The sequence below is a fragment of the Neopelma chrysocephalum genome, unplaced genomic scaffold (genome assembly GCF_003984885.1).
Source record: "Neopelma chrysocephalum unplaced genomic scaffold, ASM398488v2 Primary Assembly neopelma1_97390, whole genome shotgun sequence".
Classification (NCBI taxonomy): domain Eukaryota; kingdom Metazoa; phylum Chordata; class Aves; order Passeriformes; family Pipridae; genus Neopelma; species Neopelma chrysocephalum.
The window spans coordinates 5,707,801-5,731,656 of NW_020926031.1; the positions used below are offsets into that span (position 1 = coordinate 5,707,801).

Here is a 23,856-nt window from a genome sequence, read left to right on the forward strand (position 1 = left end):
CAGATTGACCAACTGTGACTGATCTAGTCTAGCAAATAGTTTTGTCCTCCCATTGCTTCAGCCATTTAGATAGTCACACTTTTTTAAAGAAAATAATCAAGTTTTAATGTAGAATATCTTAATGCTATGTGTTACATGAAGTTCATAGCCTTTCAGAAACAGAATAGCTTCTTCAAACTGTGAAAGTTTGTAGTAATAACAAGTTGCTGCTTTTTCTTTGAACTGGTAATCAAGCGCAAAAAAACCTCCTGACATTTGGAGGAGATGTAGTACGAGAGCCTTCAATGCTACAGCTGGAGTAATTACACACTTCAATGAAATAATGGAGACAGTGTGTGAAAAGTAAACTTTAGTAAAATTAAGTACGGGTTTTATTAGTTCAAGTTCTAGATGTATGTATTTTCTAGGTATCTAATAATTTTAGGAGAAATCCCAACATCGGTCACACTTCTTACAGAAAATGTAGTAGTTACACTGAGTGCCTAAATTTCTGGACACCTTCGAGCTGATGTCAGACCGCTTCCTCTTGGTTGTTTCTGGATCACTTTTTCTAATGCACACTAGAGGGCAATCTGCTTCTTCCCAGGGGATGCTGACGATCCAGTGCTGGCTAGTGGTGATTCACGTTGAAGTATAGAATTAGAAGCAAACCCTTGTACAAATTATTGCTCTGCTTCGGTTTAGCATGGATTGTTTACCTAGATGTCTCTTTGGAAGCTTTGTAATCTGTAGTTGTTTTGATTTTAGTGTGATAAGTAGCAGTTTCCTTCCTTGGTTTAAGTCCTGTCATAACCTACTCAGATAAAATAATCAATTTCTAACATGTCTCAGTTCCAGTAGTGACACAGTCTGAAGCAATGACTATCAACATTTGTCAATTTGAGTTGTTGATCTTTTTCTGGAACTCAGAATAATAATTGACTCTCTGTGCCTGATAGCATAACATTGTAGGTCTGAAGAAAAATAGAAGCATTTTTATGCCATGCCTCTAGAATGTGTCATATCTGCCTGTTAGACTCCAGAGCATGAATGCTATTTTTCTAAGTCAAACATTTAACAGATTGCTAGTCTAAGACAGAGATTTCCATTCTTTTTTAGGATAGGTAAATAGAAGGGGAAAGCATTGATGCTTTATATATTATTAGTAAGTTCTTTTTTACTACTTAACTGGATATATGATTTCATATAATGAATAAGAACAATCCAGTAATAAACATTAGCAGTTCATCAGTTTTAATCAGCAAACTGAAGACTATCTTTGTCCATCTTATTTTTTTCCCAGCAACTGCTGTTTTTTCCTCTTCACCATTATTTTTGCATCTGAAGATTTCCTGACTTGAGATCAAAATATACTTCAATGAAACTGGCCCTTTAAGCCTGTTTAGCAGTGTTGTCTTAGTTTTTCAGTGCAAGCTGTCTTGGCAGTTTATTGTATCTTGTGTCTATTTGGTGTGGTGTTTATTTTCAGTTAATAAAACAATACTAAGTTTGTGGCTGGTTCCACAAAGGTGAACTTTTAAGTATTTTTTCAAAATGTACTGCTGAAAAGCCAGTCTAGAACCTCCCATAATTAGCTTTCTTTTATGAGAAAGGGTGTCTGATTGTGTTGCTTGTATATGAAGCGTTGAACTTCTTCCCTGCTCTCTTGTTTCTAATCCAAGTTTCTTTAAACAAATTTGCCAGATATGCAGAAACCTTTATGTGGAAGTTTCAACAAGTTTAACTGAAGTAAGTGGTTGGGAAGACATGAGAAAATCTATTAATGCTGCCACTGGGAAAAACACAGCCTGAGCTTGTCTTGTAATGAGTTTGTCAGTGCGGGGGAAGATGATTTTGAATAACCCAACAGCAAGAAGAGACTCTTTTTTAGTGTTTTCACCTGATTTCATACCAGCGAATGCAGTGTAATGTCCTTAGGAAGACAGGCAGAATTGGTTAAGTTGTCCCCAAGAACTGCTTACATAGTTAAAACATACAAGTTTCCATAGCTGATGATATTTTCAACTTTGGGACAGAAGTTAACTAGCATTTTTATGATTATGCTTCTTTTTCCTGACGTGGATGGAATTGGTATAGTAGCTTTGAAAACATACAGCAATCAACACATAAGCTTAAAGTACACTGGATTGTGTGTACCAAGGCTGGAAATAAAATACTGTTTACATATCAACCTCTAGATGCAGTTTGACTTCAAATGCTTAAAAGCAATGCAGAGCTTTACAGAAAAATCAGATTAAATAACTTTAAAAATGAAAAAAAAAGGTAAATCTTATTTTTCTCACAGTTTTAAATAGTTCAGAAATCCTTCTTCCCAGAATATGGAATGTGTTTTGGGGAAGGGGGCTGGGGGGTTTGTTTTGGTTTTTTATGAACTCTGTTCACCCATTATGCTGCCATTTTTGTTTTGCTGCTACAGAGGCAACCTGAGTTAACAAGAAGCAGTTTGTCTAGTGGGTGAACGGTAGCATGTTACCAGCAGAGAAACGGACTGTTCACTCACCTATAATGTTTGTCATTCAGAAACTGGAGCTGTGCTGAAATATTGATATTGTTGGAGAGATTTAGGAATTTAAGGTAGCCAAATTTTTTGAAGGTGTTAGGTGTTGATTCTGTTATATTAGTATTTCTGTTTATAGAACATTGTAACAAGCTATAAAACTCTGAAGGCCTGTAACTAAATAGTAACTAAATGCACCTTTGAATATATGAGGTATTCTGAGCATTTACTTGCATAATTTGATCCTCCAAAAGATTACTGTTTTAAATCATTACATCAGAGCATGTGTTCTTTTTGGATTTTTGCCTGATTGAAAATTCTGTGTCATTTTCATACACTTTCTTTTCCGTGTTATAATTGAATGTTGACTCTTTGTGTCATTCCAGGAAGTGGCAAAAAGAACGTTTGAAGGACAAAGAACATCAAACAGCTGAGGAACTTTCTGAAGAAAGTGATGTGGAATTTGAAGAGGGTTTCAAAGTACCAGGATTTCTCTTCAAAAAGCTATTTAAGTATGTATTGTGTACTTTATGTTAATATTATGCTGGTGTATGCTGTTATTAATATTGGTACTAATTAATAGTCATGGTGAATTCCAGATGCCCTTTGCTGTAACTTTTACTTCAGTCAACGATTCCTCAACTTTAACTTCAGTTGTTTCAGTGGGATTCTTTCTTTAAAAAAGGTTCCAGGATTGAACTTCAAAGAAATTAATTTATTGAGAGCACAAAATGCAGTTACAAAATAATACAGATGAAAACTGGCTGATGTGAATATTGGGGGTGGATATTAGCTAAACTATGAATTGAGAAGCTCTCCTTGTCTATTTTTTAAATGCTTTCTTTTAGTGATACATACTTGCTCTTAATTCAGGTGTGGAGTTGTAGAATTACTTCAAACATAATATGCTGTCAAGATGTGATAAATAAGAACAAGAAATATGGTATTTCTGTGGCTGTGTGGAGTGTGTGAAATTTTATGCCAGTAAAAAATACATACAACTTTTTCTTTAAATAACTACTCAAAGTCTACTCAAAGTAACTACTTGTAATTCATATTATAAAATAGTATTGAACAAGGTAATGTTTTAAAATATAGAGTGAACTCTTAATTCCTTTAGTAAGGACTCATATAACTCATTCTTTAGTTATTTAATGCTGGATTACAGATTTGGACATAACTCCTTCCTGTTTCAGTTTTTTGAGACATGGTGCCCAGTGATGCTTTCAAGTTCATCTCAAAAAGCTATTTACAAAAGGCAGCCCAAACAAGCTAGCAGCTGACCAGTTATCTTCATTCATAATCTCTCTTACATTTCATGCATGATGGACTTGAATTCAGGTTTGTTGACAACATTTCACACAGCAGGAAAAAAAGCAAGCTCTCTAAAATCTTATTGTTGTGGTAGAAAGCCCTGGTTTATAATGGGCATGTTTGGTATCCCTTCCAACAGAGCCACTTAGTCTTGACCTCAAAGAAATTATTACTGTTGTTCTGTAGTCCTTGGAAGGAAAGCACTAGCTCTGAAATGGAATTGAATTAATGACTTGATTGCTGGGACCATCCAGAGCCAATATGTGGTCTCCAGTTGTTTATGCAAAGGTACTGCAGAAGTATTCATCTTGAGGATGGATGTGTGGTCTGAGCAACCCAAAGGGAAATAAAATAAAGCAGACACTAAAAATTAATCATAGAGATGCAAGCCTCACTAATGAAGGGTATCCCTGCAAGCATGAGTCAGTTGGCAAAACCTCTTAAGTGGTTAGGAAGATCAATGGAGTTGAATGATTCGTCTGACTTGTAACTTAAATGCTGATATCTCCAGTGTAGGAAAGCCCATGGTCAATAGGCATTAAACTGTTGAGTTCTGAGCAAGTTTCATACAAAACATGGAAGTATATTGACCTGAGGACATACACAGCATGTACTGTGAGTGATCTTCTTGTATAGTTAAATTATACAAAGTTAGCTCATGCTAGAAATAGTCCTTTGGCGAGTCTGTTAAAGTGGACGATCTGTTTCTTCCCTCTATACTTGTCTGCTTTGATGAACATTCAGCAGGAATAACACTGGTACTGCTGTGAAGCAAAACCAAACAGACTTGCAAACATTGCCTTATATACTGTCTGCACTTAGCCTGAGAGAATGCTGTCCGTATAAAAAGAAGACAGGTTTCATCATTATTTGCCTTCAGTATGTGATTTCCCTGATATATCTGAAATGCAATTTTGTCTCCACAACAATGCAGCTAAACTATGGTAGCTACTGTGATGAATTTTAAGGAATGCATCACAACATGATTGCTCATGTGAAAAACAGTCTAAATATAACTATTTTGGAAGACCAGCACTTTTATTTTACTTCCACAGTATTTTTGGAATTTAAAAAAAAGGGGGAACAAAAGTATAAGATTTGAAGATAATTGATTATCTTTCCATATAAGTACAAAAAATTGAAGGAGAGGTTTCCTTTAACTTTTGCATATTTGCATGTTTATATAAAAGATGATTATGCATGATTATACAAAGAAAGGACCTGCATCTTTTACATGTTTAGATCATTTGGAGCAGGATTTTTCACAAACCTAATTCTCTAATGTGAAACTTTCTCAGGAGAAGGAAGGTGAAAGACAGAAATACGCTTATAAATGCAGCTACTTTAAGCTCTGTATGTAATCCTAAGAAATAACACAAAATTATATCAGGAAGTTCTTGAATGGTTGTCTTCTGAAGAGACATGCTGGACATTAGTCTGGGGGAGCAGCTTCTGACTGGAATGAGGATTCCCTTCAATTCTTTACTATCTGTCAGGAAGTGTTTTGTCTTCATAAAGTGTAGTAATGCTAGCATCTTAGCCCAATTATATCTAATCCTGCAAGCCATTTCATAGTTGTTTTATAGATTGCTGCATTTTAAGGTGAATTAATTTCTAATAAGAGGGTTTTTTTAAGGGCTTCTTGGCATAATGCTTTTGAGACACCAGTGAATAGTGTGATGTTTGAACCATTAGATGTGTTCTTTGATCATCTTTTTTTACCTACTCACGCCATTTGTTTGTCTCCATTTAGCTTTCTCTAAATCCATACAGAATTCATCATAAATTGATTTTTAATAGTACTTTGTAGACACTAGTGTCATTAGCTGTCAGTAGTCCTAAATATTATTTGTTCAAGGAAGGAAACAGGATTTTGAAATGCAAACAAGAAATCCCCTAGAACGAACAACCCCTATTAAAAAAAAAAAAAAAGTTTTGTTCTTTGCTTTGCTCTGCACTCCAGGAATGCATGCTATCAAGAAAATTATATCAGTAACCTTTTTCTTCTAGTGAGTTAGGAGACAGAGAAGTGCTGAAACATGCTTGATTTCTTTTTTTTTAATGTGATTTAAAGCTACTGTTTTTCATTTCTTTCTGTTGTTTGAATTTAACCCACACACATGGTGTGTTATTCCTACTGGTCTCACTGTTTCATATAATTATAAAAAAACATGTTCTCCAGTGATTCTCAGTCTAGCGTTTTATCTCCACCTTTTCAGCTTGCCATTGTAAATCTTGCTTTCTACTCTTCTTATTTTAACTGGAATATGTTTTACATTGTTGCTTGTACAATTTCCAGTGAAGGACTGGGAGTAGAAACTGCTCTGATGCTCTTATAATGTTCTGCTGCATCCCGTTCACTGCAATAGTTTCTGTTGTTTTGCCATGGGTTTTTTCTTCACTGAAAGAGACTAAATGTTATTAAATAAACTTATTTAAAAAGAAAGCAGGCTTTGGCAGATATGATCAGTTTTTGCAGTTGAATATGAAGTCTGTACCACAGAGAAGTCAACCTTTTCCTTGAGTTCAAGGTATATGTTCCAGATAATATAATTTACTAGACCCTTGCATGTCGCCTTTTCTGAGAACATAATGCTTCATAGGAGTAACTTTCCAAGTTGCTTTTAGCACTTAAAATATATATGAAATAAAATACCCTCTAATTACCATGACTATCAGTTTAATTAGAAATGTTTTAGTGTTGCATAAAGAATGAAAGTCACATGTAATGTCTGAGCCATCAAAAATGTATGACCTAGTAAATACAGCACTCATGTAAAACACACATCCAGCATGTTACTGTAACTAGTATAAGAACCTTGCCAAATGATTAATTAATGAGTACTTTCTGTTATGATCCGTATTATCAGACATTTGCCATTTTCTTTTTCCTTGTTTTAGGTACCAACAGACAGGTGTTAGGTGGCTCTGGGAATTGCACTGCCAGCAGGCAGGAGGAATTCTGGGAGATGAGATGGGATTGGGCAAGACCATCCAGATAATTGCCTTCTTGGCAGGTCTGAGCTACAGCAATATGAGGACTCGTGGTTCAAATTACAGGCAAGTGCTCCTCTGCAGACTGTCAGTCTGTGGAGCTCAATTAATATTTCATCAGATGTATTGCTGGTGGAGGAGGGTCCTGTGAATTATTAATGACATTTCAATTACAATATTCCTTTAATTCTTTTAGTGGGGGACATCAAAGGAAAAATTTTACGAGACAATGGAGCTGTAGGGCAGGAAAAATTAAACATGTAACACTTTTAATGAATTCCAGGCATTGATGCTTCATTTTGCAGATGAGCCGCACTAGATATTTTGGGTCAATACAGTGTCTAAGGTTACCTTCCACAAATGGATTGTTTACAAACTCAATTACATTAATATCAATAGTTTACACAATATGGAATTTTAAATTAGATGTAATACCTTTAGTTCCATTTATTAAATTTTACATTAAAATATTTGTTCTGGCAAGCCACCAGGTAAATGCTTTACAGGAAGTAACAAGTTGATCTGCAATGAAAGTTAGAGTTTCTGATGGGCAGGGAATTATCCATGTCAAAAAGTAGTAGTAACAGTAAAACCAGTAACTTATACAAAGGAATTTCCATCAACTTTTTTTTTTTTTAATTGTTGTTGTTGCTTTTCAAAACATATATTACTGTGACTGGCCTTTCTTAGAAGATAATTTATGGTTTTTTGTTACTAAACAATGCTTTAAAATTTCTTCTTCATAGGTGAAATTACCGGCAAAATACTTGCTTGTGTCCTTGGATTTGCAAATGCACGCATGAATAATACTTGATTTTTCTACTTCTGTTGACCTGTTTACGTGATGTAAATAGCTACATGCAATTTAGCAACTATCATAGGACTGTACTAAACAAAAATAATTATCTTTACATAGAGGTATGTTTAAATTATGTACGGCATGCACATGAATTGTAAAATAATGCTTTAAAGAGAAAAATATTCTCTCTTTTCTCCAGTTGCTTCTTACTGTAGCCTTTATGTAAAAAAAGGTTAAAAACAGGTCACTGTTTTAAAATCACTCAGGCCAGTTGATTTACTTCTATATGGCTGCCTGGTTAAGGATGCTACTGTACAGATCATTTTGTGGAGTTATATTACCCACCCCACTTGGAGAACACTGAGCTGATGGAAATCCTTTAGGGAGGCCTCTTGACACTGTTACGTAGTGCGAAAGTGCAGTAAAACTTTGAAAAGGCCAAAATCTATTTGCACACCTAAGTTGCAGTGTTCTTTCTCCATGTAAGATAATGTGTTGAGTCTCATTTTTTGGCTGGTGCATGTTATTAAGTTCATCATGATAGTAATTCCATGGGAGGCAACAAGGTTTAATTTATTGGTGAAACTTGCTCTGATTTTGTTTGTATGCTGTAAGGCAGAGGGTCTAAACAACTTGATCTTTCATAGTCCAGTATTTTCCTCATCTGGAGTAAGAGGGCAGTAATACTTGTTGCCTAGTTTCTATCTGAAAGACATACTCTGGTAAGCAGGAGACATCCTGGTCAGCCTGCCTGCGAAGTTGGCACTGGGGTGAACGCAGTTGCATTGTCAGCGTGCCTAATTGTATTTTTTTGATTTTGAAGGAACCTGAAGACTAGCTGAAGTAAAGAACTACTTGTTACATGGAGTAAAACTATTACAAAAATTAAAATGACGTCTCACTTTTAATAGCTATTGAGACATACAGGTGGGGAAAGCCAATATTGTGGTGTATCTGTAGAGGTGGTGACATTGTGGTGTAGAGATACAAGGGAAGCAAGATTTTTGGAGGGGAAAAGATCTTTAGTTAGACCAGCTGAGATAGTGGGAACAAGCAACAGCTTTCAAACCAACTGTCCCTTCATAAGAAAAAGAAGAAAGCATCAGCAAACTTAAGTGACCCATCTCTAGCCTGTATCTAGGTTGAAATCTTGTTGAAACCTGTTGAAGACTTGGGAGTCTGTAAGTTTCCTTGTTTCCCAAATACGTTATTTTATTTAACAAATATGTTATGTTTGACTACAGACGTATTTATTTGAGAGATCAGATGAGAAACTGACAGACAGTTTATACACTGATTATTTACCCATCTGTGCTCTTCAAGATACTGAGATATAAACAGCTCAATCTCTGCTGTGAGTGGCAGAGATTAATTTTCATGGTGCTTGGGTAAATAAAACTCCGTTGCCCCAGAAAGTTGCTCTTGCTGCCCTGTTCTTTTATTTTCACTAGGGTTTAGTTACTGTTTCAGCTTGAAGTCATGATTTTCCAGTCCTTGGCAACAGAGTTGGTTATAATGCAACATGTTTTCCTCTGCTAATTTTTTGAGTACTTAAAGATTGTAAATATAGTACGACTACAGCTTCTTTTTTCATGGTATTAAGTTGCAGGAATAGATCTTATTTGCAATTCCAATTTGCTTCCAATTAAATAACAACAAATAAAGAATACTCGTTGTGAATTTGGGTTTTATAAACCAGGAGCAACAGAAGAAAGAGATTTGGATATATTGATCATATATTATATTGACCATAAGCTATTACCACAATGCAGCTGTGAAAAAGGGACAAAATACATTATGACAATATAGGAAAAGGGCAGTACTGTTACCTTGGTGCAAAGCACCAGTAAGACTTTTATTTTTAATGTTTTTAGTGTTACCTTTGTTCAAGGAACACAAATATAAATTGAATGGACAGCAGAGCAAATATGTTGCAGTGATTAGGCGAATGGAGGATGCCTCCTAAGTGTAGCAAACAGAACTATGTGATTTGTTTAGTTTTGTGAAACAGCTCAGACTCAAAGAAGTTAGATGACTCTTTTATATAAATAAATAAAAGCTCTCAAGAGAATAATAAAATGTTGGCTAGTGGAAAGCAGTTAGAGCCAGACTAGACACAGAAGAGGTTTCACACAACTGAGTGGAGGGGGAGTGGATTTTCTGAAAATTGATCAAGAGGTGTGAACTCTTTATGTAAGATAAAGGGGGAAAAAAACTGGAAAAACCCAGCATGTGAGCTTGTGTGATACAGACCAGGGGAATAAACAGAGGTATTTTGTTACAACCCATGAAGAATGAGAAACTAGTATGTTCTGGGAAAGTTGGCTTTTTTGCTATAGATATTTTTAAGAGCAGTAGCAGTGGTTATTTGGATTCATATTGCAGTTGAAGCTATTTTTTGCATCTCTGAGTTCTTACTTCCCCTTGGATTGCTGGGAGTTTTTTAATTAGACTATGTAAGGTTGTGCGATAGTATTTGTTCATAAGCAACATCCAGGCTGTTTTCTGCATATGTATAAGCTTTTAATAAAGAACATTATTTCTTCATGTCAGCAGTTTCTGAAGGCATTAAGACATTTGGTTCTTTTAAAGCCAGGTATTGATGGAGTCTGAGAAATCCTTCTTTATTGCTATCAGTGTGTGATCTTGAATGTATACTGTGATCTTTTGCATTGTTTATTTATTACCACTTGAATCTACATAGTCAGCCAGACACAGATCGGTATGTGACAACTGTACCTTTTACCTTTGTTTGCAAAGTCATTTTGTTCTAGTTTTTAAAGACCAAATTATTTGAAAAATAACTGCTAGTAACCACTACTTAGTATATTTCCTATGTAATTGTTGGTATTCATATGTGGGGGTAATATTTCTTGTTTGGCTGTTGTGTGAGAGATTTTTCCCTTTTTAACCTTAAGAGTAGCTCTAAACTTCATATACAGAAAGACTTTGTTTCCAACTGCCTTAGTAATTCCCAGAAACAATCATGATTATGAATAAGAAACTTATGAGACAGTTTGAGCTGAGCTCAGACCTCAACTTCCATGGATGATATAGTCTGCTGCCTTAGAGTCCATGTCTTTCCTGTAAATTATGACGATGATAGTACATTATATTACAGACATGAAGCAGAACACCTGTGTGTAAATCCATTTGTGAGACTCTAGCTACACATTCTGTATAATAGAAGTAATAAAATAATTGCTTGTTAATGATTTCTTTTCTCTTACAGAAACAGCAGTCACTAAAACCTGATTTGTAATATCACAGGAGGAAGTTCCCTTATGCCTTGTTGTTTGGAGCTTTTCTATTTCTGTTTATCTTGATAGATGCATCCATAAACTGTTCAATGGATAGATTCTTTTAGCAGTACCTTCTTCATCTTCCTTTAAAAAACAGATTTCCAGGAAAACAAAGTGCCAATTAATTTCCATAGCTCTCATATTCCACTCTAAACTATAAACCGTGTCATTTTAATATGTGTGTATTTTAATGAGCCACTTAATACAAAGTATTTATTTCATATTAAAGGGGTTTTTTCCTCGAATACTCTATTTTAGGTACCAGGGATTGGGTCCAACAGTGGTTGTTTGTCCAGCTACGGTGTTGCATCAGTGGGTAAAAGAATTCCACACTTGGTGGCCTCCATTTAGAGTTGCTGTTCTCCATGAAACTGGTTCTTATACCAAGAGTAAGGTAATGATTGACATCCATTTTGTAATTCCAGAGACTTTTTTTTTTTGTGTGCCCTTTCTCTGAATGTTTTAAAAGAACAAAAAGTTCACTGTCTTGTATAGATTTATTAGTAAACTGGACAAAAAGTGTATGACAGAATAGGTACATATTATGCATATTATGATTTAGACTTGTGTTGCCTGAACAAATTAAACATAGTAACAGGTTTCTTGCGTGAGGCTTCCTTGTGCTGTAGTCCATGCTAGGAGTTTATGACTAAACTGCTTGTACACCAGATATATGCTTCTAGCACCTAGGAATTCTCTTCTTGCATTTCTGTGTATCAGTATGTCATTGGTCTGATATTTAATATGTCTTGCATGCACGTGCGATTTCTCTTCAGTTGGTCACTGTCAGTTGACATGGCTTAATCTCATTTTCTTTCATGGCAGTGTTACTTTCTTAGTTTTCATTGTTTCAAACAGTGCATTTTCTGTCTTTTTAACTTTCTTCGCCACTCTCTTCGTATGCGTGTTCTTAGTCTGTTTCTTAAATTGGGCAGCCTGACTTGTCTAAGTTTCAAACTTCGGTACCTTTCAGGAACAAAACAAGGAAAACTTAAATCTTTACTTTCCCCTAAATCTTTACTTTCCCTTAAATGGATTTTCAGGATTCAGCAGAACATTTTTAAATTTCTCTTTAAATATTTATTGAGTTTCTTGTAATAACATTAAAATGATATGGTGCTTAATTGCACTTGATTAAACATATTCTGAGGTAATTGATGCAGTTACAGTACATGGCAAAAAAGGAATAGCACACTCTAATGTGCTAATAGCTTCCTGTTGTTCAATTAACTTGGTGTGTTTTCAAGCCCTAAAAATCTGTTGACCTCCATAACATGCTTGCATGTCTTCCTAAATTAAATCATGTGTGCTTATTTTGGGCTATTTGTTAATTAATGGACTTGACAGAGTGGCTCAAATTTTTCCATCTGCAGGTATAGTCAGGTTTTCAAGGACTTCACCTTTCCGTTGTCCTCCCGCAAATATATATTCAACAACTTAAAGTTATAAGCACTTTAAATAGGGCAGATTGAGAGAACTGAATCTAATGCCTCATCTTCTAAGAGCTGCAACAGTATGCTTTAAAAAGTGTCACTGCTGATATGGTCTTAACCTCATGCATGTTTTTTTCTTAGGTGCCTCTTAATCAGAGAAGAGCAAGCTAAAGTAGGAAAAAAACCCCACTTTTCTCGTTCTGGTTGCTTTTATATCTGCAATAAAAATTTACTACTAATTTATTAGCATAAATAACACTTGTACACTGAAAAAATATCACACAAAATACAGGACAGGTGATTTACTCCTGCCTAGGATTTCTTTTCAATATACATTCTGTCTATGAATACTTTAATGCTGATCTGATCTCGTGACAATTCCATCTTATGATAACCTGTGGCATTACGGGAAACTGCTTTTGCATATGTTAACTTTATAATGCTCATCCCATGACCATTCTGCCTTTATGCTCTGGCATAAGGCATAAACCTAAGTTTAAGAAATAAATTTAAAAATAGTGGTTATACTGCCTAAGAAGATATGTTTATTCTTTGAGATTAATTTTACATGGCCAAAAGCCAACTTGCTGTGCACCTGTGGTCTCAATGTTGCACAGACCTGTTTGTAATTAACTGACAATTGCAGAATTGACCTATTATTCTGTTAGTGTATCATGGTTTATCACAGAATAAATGAGAAGAGTTTTATGCTGGACAGCTGGCTTGCCAGGAGAGGATTGGGGAACTGAACTTTGTTATCAGCTTTGGAGTGAGAAAGGTCACTTCAGCCTCTAATGAAGTTAGAATTATCTGAACTAGTGGAAGAACATAATTGTCCTTCAGATTAACTGGACATCAGACAGTGGATTTTGAGGACTACATTATCCTGTAGTGGTCGTCCAGCAGGTTGTTTGCGATAAAACAGAGTATTGCAGCTTGTTCTCTGCAGGCCTGAGAAAGAGGGACAGATTATTTCTAAGGAACGGAGAAAGATTAATTGTAAAACTATTGAATGAGATTTTTGGAAAAAAGGAGATAAGCAATGACAGATGTCTCATAAGGCAAGACAGTATTTCATAGCAGAAAGAGACAACAACTGAAGTTTCATTTGATAAAATTTAAGTTGACGTTTTAGGTGTGATTAGTGTATGTAACTTTTACCATAATATTGTCAGGAATCCTGAAATATTAGCAAATAGTAAAACTTTCAACATTGGTTCAACATTGGTTTTATGAATAGGCAGTTTGTGTTGCATCTTCTAAGATACAAAAACATCAGTGCAAAAGCCTGTCTCCCACTTCTTTAGACTTGCCCACGGAAGTATTTCACTTGACAGTGAAGAGTGGGGAAGACATCTGTTCTGATTGTTTTATCATAAATTGATACCAGGCAATAATACCTTGCACATCTGTTCAGTTAGTGACACTTCTTTAGTGTTACAGTAGGACTTCTGAGCAATGTGGTAAGTGAAAGGCTCACTGATTTTTGTTGTTGTTGGTTGGTTTTGGGGGGGGGTTTTGTTTGTTTTTTGTTTTATCTTGGCATATCCTCTCTTCCCAATCCATTTTGGTTTTCTTTGCAAGCAATTACAGGATTTTTGGAATAATAGTATGAAATAACAGTCTGAATTGTGAGCACCAGATTGGCCTCCAATCTTACCAGCCAATTTCAGATCAGTCATTAAGACATCCCACTAAGATACCTCTGGGTCTATAATATTTGTGTAGGTTTTTAGCATATGTGAAGCTTCAAAAGAGAGATTACTTTATTCCTTTCCTAAAATAACAAAGATAGAAAATTTTGACAGTGAAGGAGAGAAGTGTGAAGTTCCAGTTTCATCTCATGAAATATGCCTAATAATTTAAAGACCTTCAGCTATCCTCAAGGGAAGGCAGATTGGTATTTTAGTTAGTGAAAGCGAAGATACAATAGCAAGTTGAAGGGGTTTCCAAAGCTTTTGAGCTACTTTGGATGAAATGTAAAACTTGCCCTTTTTTTAATTACTATCATTTGTGATCACAGAAGATCATTTGGTTTTTCTGTGATGAAAAATGTGTTTAAGTTGGAAGCAGTAGGAAAAACCAGATTTAAGTAATAGTCTTCCTTTGCGAAGTCAGCTTTCAGTTTGACCAAGGTATAGCATTCGTGGCTAAATATCTCCTGTGGTGCTGTCTTATGCTATTAAGCTCCTACTATGGTTTATGGTTAAATCTGATCTGTAAACATTGAGTGCTCTGAGACCTCTAAGGATGAGAGAAAACAAAGAAGTAAATCTAATGTAGTGTATCACAAATACTATTTTATTTATGATATAGAACACAAGGTAAGGAGAAGAAAGCTCTGCAAGTGTTGGAAAAACAGCCTTCTATACAAAGAGCTTGACCTGTTGTTTCAAAACTTCTGTTGGCACATGAACATTTGTAAACTGTAGAATGTAAGAGGGAACATGAACTTTAGTTATCTTGTTTAACATAGCACATGTGGAAGGAGACTATTTTTTAAGTTCGAGGCTGAACTTCTAATTTCTTGTTCTTTAGAACAGGTAACACTGAGTTTAACAGTTCTTTAACGGTAATCACACAGCATTTGTAAAGCTGCAACTTTGCATTCCCTTGTTCTGGTCAAATGCAGGATGCACAACACAGCCCTCAAAAGCAGTTGTCAGTTCATGCTGTGAAACCATCTACTTGAAGATGCCTACACACTGAGAACTTTAGACCTTCTACTCTCACAGTAGAGTACAAAATAAGCTTCAGAGGTTATGGTTGTTGGCTCACTCCATGTGACTGTATATGGAACTGTACTTTAGCCAAAGGATCTATTTCTGAGTTGAGGACCAAACTCAGATAAACTTAGTATCATGCCCCAAGAAGGAGCATTCTTGATAAATACGTGCTAAGTGCTTTAGCTCTTTTTATTGCAACTTTTACATTATTAAACATTGTAATGTGTTCTTCTGAAGCCTCTTCGTGGTGCCATTTAGATTGTTTTATTGGGGGCAGGGAAATAATAAAGAGGTTTTATATGTTGAATTTATGGATCTCCAGGCTTAATGGTTGGTTGTTAGATAGTGATAAGTCTGCTGAAGAGTGCATTTTTGATTCGCAAGTGAAATATGGTTGTGTGACTAGATATTATCTCTATATTCACACTTGCTCAAAGGTATCTGAATGTTTAGAGAATTTTGTAGTTATCACTAGTCTATTTCTTTAATTTCAGTCTTAGTATATACATTTCTGTCTAAGAAAATAACAATTTTTAATACATAAATACATAATAATTCAGAATTCAGGTCCTCTTAAACCTTTTTTCAAAGACTGCTTTATCCAAAAAAAGATAAACATTATTTCTGTAAGTCAGAAAAATTGTCCTGTTTTTGTACGCTCAGAAAGAAACTTGTAGCTACGTTGAGGTACCAACAGGAAAAAAGCATTTGCTTAAAGGTGTGTCCTTAGAATAAATCATAAATGTTTTGGCCTTAGGAAGTATTGTTTGCCAAAAATCATCCAGTGCATTGCTTGTGTCCCAGTGTAGACAAGGCAACACAATCAACTTATTATCCAAAGTTAGGAGAAAATACTGTCCTTGAATTTTAAAGGCCTGAAGTACTGTGCTGGACAGAAATGTAAGTTCATAATTATTCAATCTACTCACATGTTCCTTTATTCATTAGCACCATATAAAGGCCAGAGTTCAGAATTTCGAAACTAGCTAATAGCTGTGTTATCTTTTGACATTAGTAGGATTTGTCTCTCTGAAGCAGATTTTTTTTTTTTTTTAGTTTAACAGTGCATATCTTGAAGTATTTCACTGAAGTGTATTGCTCAAGTAAAAATAAAATTAAATTAAACATGCTTTAATCTAACTAAACAAGAATTGTGAATTAAGTAATACATTATAAAATAGCATAAATTCTGAAATGCCACACCCTCAAAAAAGTGTGTATCCAATATTAAATCTGTTACCATATTTTAAAATATTTAAAATTACTCCAAGAGCTGCACCTAAAGTGAACGCAACCTCTGAGAAAGTACCTAATGCAGTAAAATGAGAGTTAGTGTTATAGCGAGAGTTGATAAAATTGTGTTGTATTTCTTCATTGTCAGCACAAATCCTTGTTTATTAAAAATTTAGCTTGAAGGAAACTTTAATTAATTACAGGTTCAGTAAATCCTGACTAGGATTCTGCTGTGGTGTGTTTACAGTGAATGGCCTTCATGTGCCTGTGTTTCACTTCTGTTCTCTCTGCTACCTGACAGCGTGATTTATGGCTGTTGTTTTCTACTGGTCCACTGTTTGCCCTCTAGGAGGGATTGGTCTCTTGAGCCTCCATAATAACAGCAGCACTTTCACAAAACATCTTTTAATGACAAGAGTGTAGCATTCTGTAAGTCAGGCTAATTGCAGACATACCCTATTAATTGCAAAAATTAGGAGAGGTTACATATTTTACAAGCTTTTAATTTTAAATCGCCCGAGATGATTTGTCGTAAGTGTTTGGGTAGAGATGTCTACAATATTCTAGGATAGGCCCTTGCTGACACTCGAAATGTTGCAGACTGTGGATAATATACCTCGTAGAATTAAGCTTTGGGTGTCCACACCTGCCTAGAAATCCTACTCTCCCTGTAATGCAAATTGTTTTGAAGATTGCATATTCTCTTGAGAATCATGATATCAACATTATTTAATGTGTTATGGTTTTATCAGGAGATGATAATCAGAAAGTAGAAATTCTTGAAAAGTTAAAGTCATAAGAGCTTTAAATCTTGGAGTATGTGTAAGCAACTAATTTTACAATAAAAGATCATGGACTTTTTAACTTATCTCACTTTTTGAGATGGATTTTTCCCTTTTTTTTTTGTTTGGTTTGTTTGGGGGAGGGTTTGTTGTTTTTTTGAGGTTTTATTTTCTTAAGGACATTTCAAGTAATAAGGATTTTGTCATTCCTGTCACAAATTCAGTGGTGGTTCTACTTTCTTTTTTTCTTTTGCATTGGGTATGTTTCTTTCATCCAAAATTGCTTGTCAGCCCATCATCTTCTGTTTAAGTCTTCTAGGTTTATATGTGCAGGATAAATGCAATAGAGATGAGTCTTGAATGCTGTGAAAAGTGACAAAGACTGTCTCTGCCCTCCATAATTTGCAACTATAAAGGTTAAAAAAACTTGGGGAAAGGTTATAGCTTAAAACAGAAGCACAAAATTTGAAGATTGATAACAAATATATTGATCCTATTAATGAGAAAGGTTAGACAGAATTTAGAATTAACCAAATAGATTTTTTTTTTGTGATTGTTTTTCAGTTTTTCACTTGTTTAATTTTCCTCTAATGTTCTAGATCTTGCTTGCAGCACACAAAGCTGGGTTTGTGACATGCATATTGGAGAACTTGAAGAAACCGGTTGTGTTAATCAAATCCAGTGTTTGCTTTTTTAGACATTGTCTTTAAAAACTTAAAAATAAAAACCTCTGTTTCCTTCTGACCAGACTTCAGGTCAAATTCTGATCTGTTATAACACAGTATTCAAGTGCTTGAAAATTCTTTTACAGATGAGCTAAGAAACATATAATCAAAATCTTGCCTATGCTTTTTTTTTTTCCCAATGTGAATTATATATCTGCTTTTACAAAACTTTTCATACATACCTTGGATAGCAGACCTGTATGTGTGTAGTTCAGGAGGTTTGAGATTTCTGTCTCACTGCTGCTGCCAACGTGCACCTTTTGCTTTTAGGTGAAGCTAATCCACGAAATTGCTTCATGCCATGGAATTCTCATTACATCTTATTCGTACATTCGACTGATGCAGGACAACATCCACACGTATGATTGGCATTATGTGATTCTGGATGAGGGTCACAAAATCCGAAATCCAAATGCTGCAGTCACGCTTGCATGCAAGCAGGTACTTTATAAAAAATAAATTTGTGCTCTGGGAGGAGGTTCCAAGATCTGATAGCCTATCATAAAAATATATGTTTGATCATTAATAAAGAATAAAAGCATAAATCACAGTGGTCTATATTTGACGATTTAATTCACTTAGCATTTTTAATGAATTTACATGAGTAAATTTACAGAAGTATGGTAAAGAAAAAAATCAGAAATGTTAAGTTGCATAGTAATTTTCCATTGGGTATAAATGTCAGATGGGTGGTGTGAATTTTCTGCCAACAGTTTGTGAACAGTATATTGCAGAAAGCTGTTTTATTCACAAATATGAGGCCACGTATTTTAACATGAGAATTCATTGATGGTAAAATTGAATATCCTCTGAGGCAGGAGATGGGTTACATCATGAACCATGAAAATAACTTTCTTTTGGTTTTGTGGTTTTTATTAATAGTTCCGCACACCCCACCGAATCATCTTGTCTGGCTCCCCTATGCAAAATAACCTAAAGGAGCTCTGGTCCCTCTTTGACTTTATATTCCCAGGAAAACTGGGAACACTACCTGTGTTCATGGAGCAGTTTTCTGTCCCGATAACCATGGGAGGATATTGCAATGCCTCTCCCGTCCAGGTAAATGCATCAAAAATAGCACTTTGCTTGAAGGAAACTGTTGTTTCTAAACTGACATCTAAATGTACTTCATGCTGTATGTTCTAGAAAACTACACTAGCCCAAAAAAGAGCTGCATGTGTGTTTTACTGCTGCATGTACAAAAAGAATTGTTCAAATAAATTAGGCCATTTTATTTATATGGGGGGTACAGCTTATACAAAGGATTTTCTTGTCAAAAGCCCTGAAGTTTGTGTCATTAAAAGTATTCTTTGATATGAAGTAAAGATAAACAAAATGGGGTGGAAAGTGACTATCTTGTATTTTGATGTATTTAAATAGAACTTTCCTGTTTGATATCAAGCTTTGTCAAATTATGCAATGAGAGGAATCCTTAATCCAAACTGATAACTATTTTTATTTTAAAAGGTGAAGTAGGTGTTGGAAGTCTGAAAGTAGATAAACAAATTTTGAAAGCAAAAATTATTTGGAAAATGATTTTTAGTAAGTATGTCTATTAATCTTTGTAGTTGTGGTTCTCAGTATTGACTGAGAACATTTTTCAAAGTAGATGATAAATTAATTGTCTGCATCATAATCTGCAGACTAATTTTTGTGTAAATGCTAAGAAAGTTGTATCCTTTTAAATCCTCTTTGTAACGCACACATGCATTTCTAAAGTTTTATTTTATTTTTGAGTTTAAGTACTTCCCTTTCCTAAACCTTAGTAATTTACTATATTGGACTTTCAATTTGGTTTTTTACGTATCAATAATTTATTATATTATCTGTTTTGCTTTAAGAGAAATTAAGTTGGTTTTAGCTATTATGTACAGTTATTACCCATCTCACACATCCATTACCCATTATAGAACCATATGCTCCATTTAAAGCCAGAGTGACCTTTAGTTTCTGTGATCATGGGGATTTTCTTGTACCGATTTTTTTTTTTAATAGTCTCAAGTGAGTGCTAATCTTCACTTATTGTCTAGTAACCACCATTGCTGCAGGCTTCTTTTTTGATCTTCAGTATGTGTATTAGCACTTTTTCATGAGGATTTTAGTTTTGTGTAGATTTATACTCACTTCTATCTTTGGCTTCTAATGAAATATTTCTGGTCTCTTTTTAAAGACAAATCTGTGGTATCTCAGGAACACTTATTCAATTTTATTGTTCCTAACACGAATTTTATTGCAATTCTTATTGTGTTGAATATGTAACTTTAGATCCATGTAAAATATAAAATATCTAATTTTATTAGAATTTTCCTATCACTAGTGATGGAATTTTGCTTGTTGCTAAAATTGATATCAAGAATCAAAATATAAGTTTTGCTTTTTTCTTCCTGTTTTCAGGTAAAAACTGCATACAAATGTGCCTGTGTGTTACGGGACACCATAAACCCCTACTTGCTGCGAAGAATGAAGGCTGATGTAAAAATGAGCCTTTCACTTCCAGATAAAAATGAACAGGTTTGTTGATCTTCACTACTAGATCTGAGTCCTCTCCCTCCCCAAAACTCAATCTTTCTTGCCATTTGGAAATAATTTTTGCTAATAGCAGTTGAAATGCTGTTTTAGCTAAGGAGAAGATGTAGAGCTTTCAAGATTCATATTCTCTTCACCAGCGTTCTGAGTATTTAATGGTCACAGTCTTGCAGGGTCTCTGTGAGTGCACTCGTCTAAAAAACAAAGGATAGAGGAAGTGTAGTCGGTTCTGCTTAATACTGTGCATAGAAATGAGTTGCCTATCTGTTTCCTTTTTCACAGCAGGAAACACTTTAGCATTATTTCCTGCTGTAAAAATATTAATTTGGGCAGAAAGTAGTAGAGAAATACTTGATGGCAATTGTTCATCTTGCAAGCTAGCTGACCTGTACATTTTAATAAATTTCCAAAATATTATCCTTTTGATGTAAGACTTGTTTGCTTTACCATGAGGTGGAATGTTTTTTTAGGAAACATTTTGACTCAAAGTAGAGGAGGTTGAAAGTATTAGTTAACTAAAATTCCTACAAATACTCACTGGTAGTAATTATTAGACTCTTCTGCCACTCAGGTTTCAGTGCTTCAGGCTTTCATATTTTCTTCTCATTCTCTTCCTGTCTTCTCCCTCTAAAAGAGAAGTAGACGTGCTAGCCTTTGTAAGTGCTGAAAGGTACATAATGAACGAGTAGGCCATACTCGGTTTCTGCTGTTCAGTCTAATGATCCTTTTTAGTCAATTTTAATTTCTACGTATTTTAAACTGTGCTGGGCTACTTAATCTAAAGAATGCAATCATAAACAGATGAAACAAATTTGATTTTTGTTCTGGTCTGGTCAGTCAGAAGGCACTACCTCAGTTTGACTTACAGCATAATGTTGGGTGCCTTACAGGATGCAAGGAAGTGTTTTGTTCCATTTTAGCCCATCAAAGCATCTGAAAAGTCATTATATGCTCATACTCAAAGTCTAATGACAGATCACATGTGCTAACTTTCCCATGAGGTAGTAAGAATTTGCAAGTTGTAAGGGACGTAACAGACCCACAATGGAAAGCACTTCCTATAAACATAGCTTTGAGAGAACACTAACGCTGCACAGTTACCTCATTAAAACTGGAAAATGGCAGCACTTTCAAAACTAAAGCAATTTGAGGGGAAAATATAAATGGGAAAGAGCACATAAAACCTCATGAAACTCATCTTACTGATTATGTTCATTCTCTAAAAATTATATTCTTTTTTTTATTTCTGATTATTTCTATGCAGTATCTTTTAACTTAGTATTTCAGTATGTCAGACATCTGTGAAGCTTCACTGTAGCACATTGCGAAGTTTTAAAATTCACACAGGTTGGGCTTGAGTGGTTGTTTTGATTTGTAGGTCCTCTTTTGCCGTTTGACAGAGGAACAACGTCAAATCTATCAAGATTACATCAACTCTAAAGAAGTTTACCAGATTCTCAATGGAGACATGCAGGTGGGCATAAATAAAGATAATGACAGGTAGAGTTTGGTGGATAAAGTCAGGGACTGGCCTTTGCATTCTTCTAGCTGGCTTCTGAGGAGAAAGGGAAGCACACTGATCTCAGTTCTGCTTTTGTAAATGTCTGCTTTTTTTTTCTCAATAAATGTTACGTGAAATATGTAGAGTTAGTGATCCATACGTAGTGACATGACCAGATAAAAGTAGGACTGGAATGGGGATCTTGGAAACAAATCATGGCTATTGGATGACCTGTTGTAGGTTAACTGCATACATGCTTTGAATTAGTTGCAGAAGTGAAGCAAAGGAAAAGCATAATTTGTTGTGAGAGTACAGTTCGGGTGTGATAACTTTGTGATACAACAGTTGATGATTGCAGAATCTTAACATATAGCAGAGCAAATAGCAAGCATCCTTGTTATTGTCTTATTAGTCACTTCTCAACATCTGCCTCCATCCTCACAGTGTAAGTGTTGAAATTGCTGTGGCCAAGGTGACAGGAGTAATTGAAATACAGTTTCAAATGCTAGCTGTTGCCTGTGTAAAATGTCTGTTCTTCCCTGTGACTCCTGCATTGCACGCATCTGGTCCCTTTGGCATTTTTATGCATGCAGTGGATGTTTCTCCCTTCCATTTTAACTGCAGGATACAGATCTGTTGTTTATAAGAGGAGAGTTAGTATGCCTTGGCTATAATGTGTAGTTTACCACATTTTCTTATCTTGTGAACTGTGAAATCCTTTCTCCCCTCATACACAGTGACTCCAGCCAGTTGTGTGGTCAGTACAGCCATATGTATTGCAGTTCCATGCAAAGCACGTGTTGTCCTTATTCCTGTTTTGAATTTTTTTATATTTTTCCAGGTCTTCCAAAAGGTATAGTGGCCAAGTTTTTTCAAGTGCCTAGCCATTTGAGTCATTCCAGTGAAAATTATTTTAAGGAGCTTGATCTTCAAGATGGCTTGTACAAGACTGTCTGCAGAAATTTCCCAAAGATGTTACAGAATGGGCTATCATATTTGCTAGGGTTTTGAAAATTTTGGGTAGTAAATCCCAGTGCTTTTATTAGATGTTTTGTGTGACAGCAGTAAATCCCAGCTGAAAAACAAAACCCCCATTGTCCAAACAAACCATAAATTATGAGCAGACTCATCCAACTTGTAGTGCTAGAAGACTGAGGGATTTGCTGTTTCAAACTAGCTCTTTTTAATGAGTGCTCATTATATCAGAAGAATAAATAACACTTGTAATATTATTGAATAAATAACTGAACAGAACCCTTCTAAATGGCATCAAAAGTGGTAATTTCAGCTTTTTATGTTTGTTCAAATATTTTTACTCATATGTTCTTTGTTTCCCTGCACTCTAGTGGGTATACTTACTATACTCAAAGTCTGTCTTAAGTTACCTGCTAATATGGCAGGAGCTGGAAGGAAGGACACAATAATTTCAAGAAACAAACTTGGTGAAATTTTTCCTTTTGAGTAGGAAAAATTCGACTGTGAGTTACAGCTAAGGACTGCTTTTGCTGATGTGGAAATTGTTGCAGAATTCTCTTGTCACCAGAATAGACTCACAAGAAAATAAAGTTTCATTGACCTTCTCTTGTACTGAAATTTCCTAAAACTTTCCATGAAACAGGTATTATCATCCACTGACTTCCCAAAAGAGCGTTATTAAAAACAAGCTTCTTTATGATGACTGGATTAATCCATTGCTGTTTATTTTTCTCAACCACAACCTTTATAGATACAAGTATTTGTCATAAAAATAAAAATACTTTTATCATGTGTTCTTTAGATTCTCTTAGGACTATCAACTTTGAGAAAGATTTGCAACCACCCTGACTTTGTCGCTGATAGTCCCAGCTTTTCAAAGGATGTACCAGATGCTGAAGTGGAGGAATCAAATCAGTTTGGATATTGGAAACGTTCTGGAAAAATGATAGTGGTAGAATCCTTGCTGAAAATATGGCACAAACAAGGTCACAGAGTGTTATTTTTTACTCAGTCAAGACAGGTAAGATGAGCTACTTGGTTTTAGTTAT

At 35.1% G+C, this 23,856-nt stretch overlaps 1 protein-coding gene across 3 annotated transcripts in view; it reads left to right on the forward strand.

Annotated features, from left to right (window-relative positions):
- Window positions 1-23,856, forward strand: part of ERCC6 (ERCC excision repair 6, chromatin remodeling factor) — a 47,780-nt gene that overhangs the window by 14,481 nt on the left and 9,443 nt on the right. For all 3 annotated transcript variants that reach the window (XM_027672217.1, XM_027672218.1, XM_027672216.1), the window contains 8 exons: window positions 2,884-3,009; window positions 6,713-6,871; window positions 11,165-11,300; window positions 18,076-18,246; window positions 18,688-18,864; window positions 20,200-20,316; window positions 21,710-21,805; window positions 23,610-23,828. In XM_027672217.1, coding sequence (XP_027528018.1) covers window positions 2,884-3,009; window positions 6,713-6,871; window positions 11,165-11,300; window positions 18,076-18,246; window positions 18,688-18,864; window positions 20,200-20,316; window positions 21,710-21,805; window positions 23,610-23,828 — 1,201 coding nt within the window. The remainder of the gene's footprint in view (window positions 1-2,883; window positions 3,010-6,712; window positions 6,872-11,164; window positions 11,301-18,075; window positions 18,247-18,687; window positions 18,865-20,199; window positions 20,317-21,709; window positions 21,806-23,609; window positions 23,829-23,856) is intronic.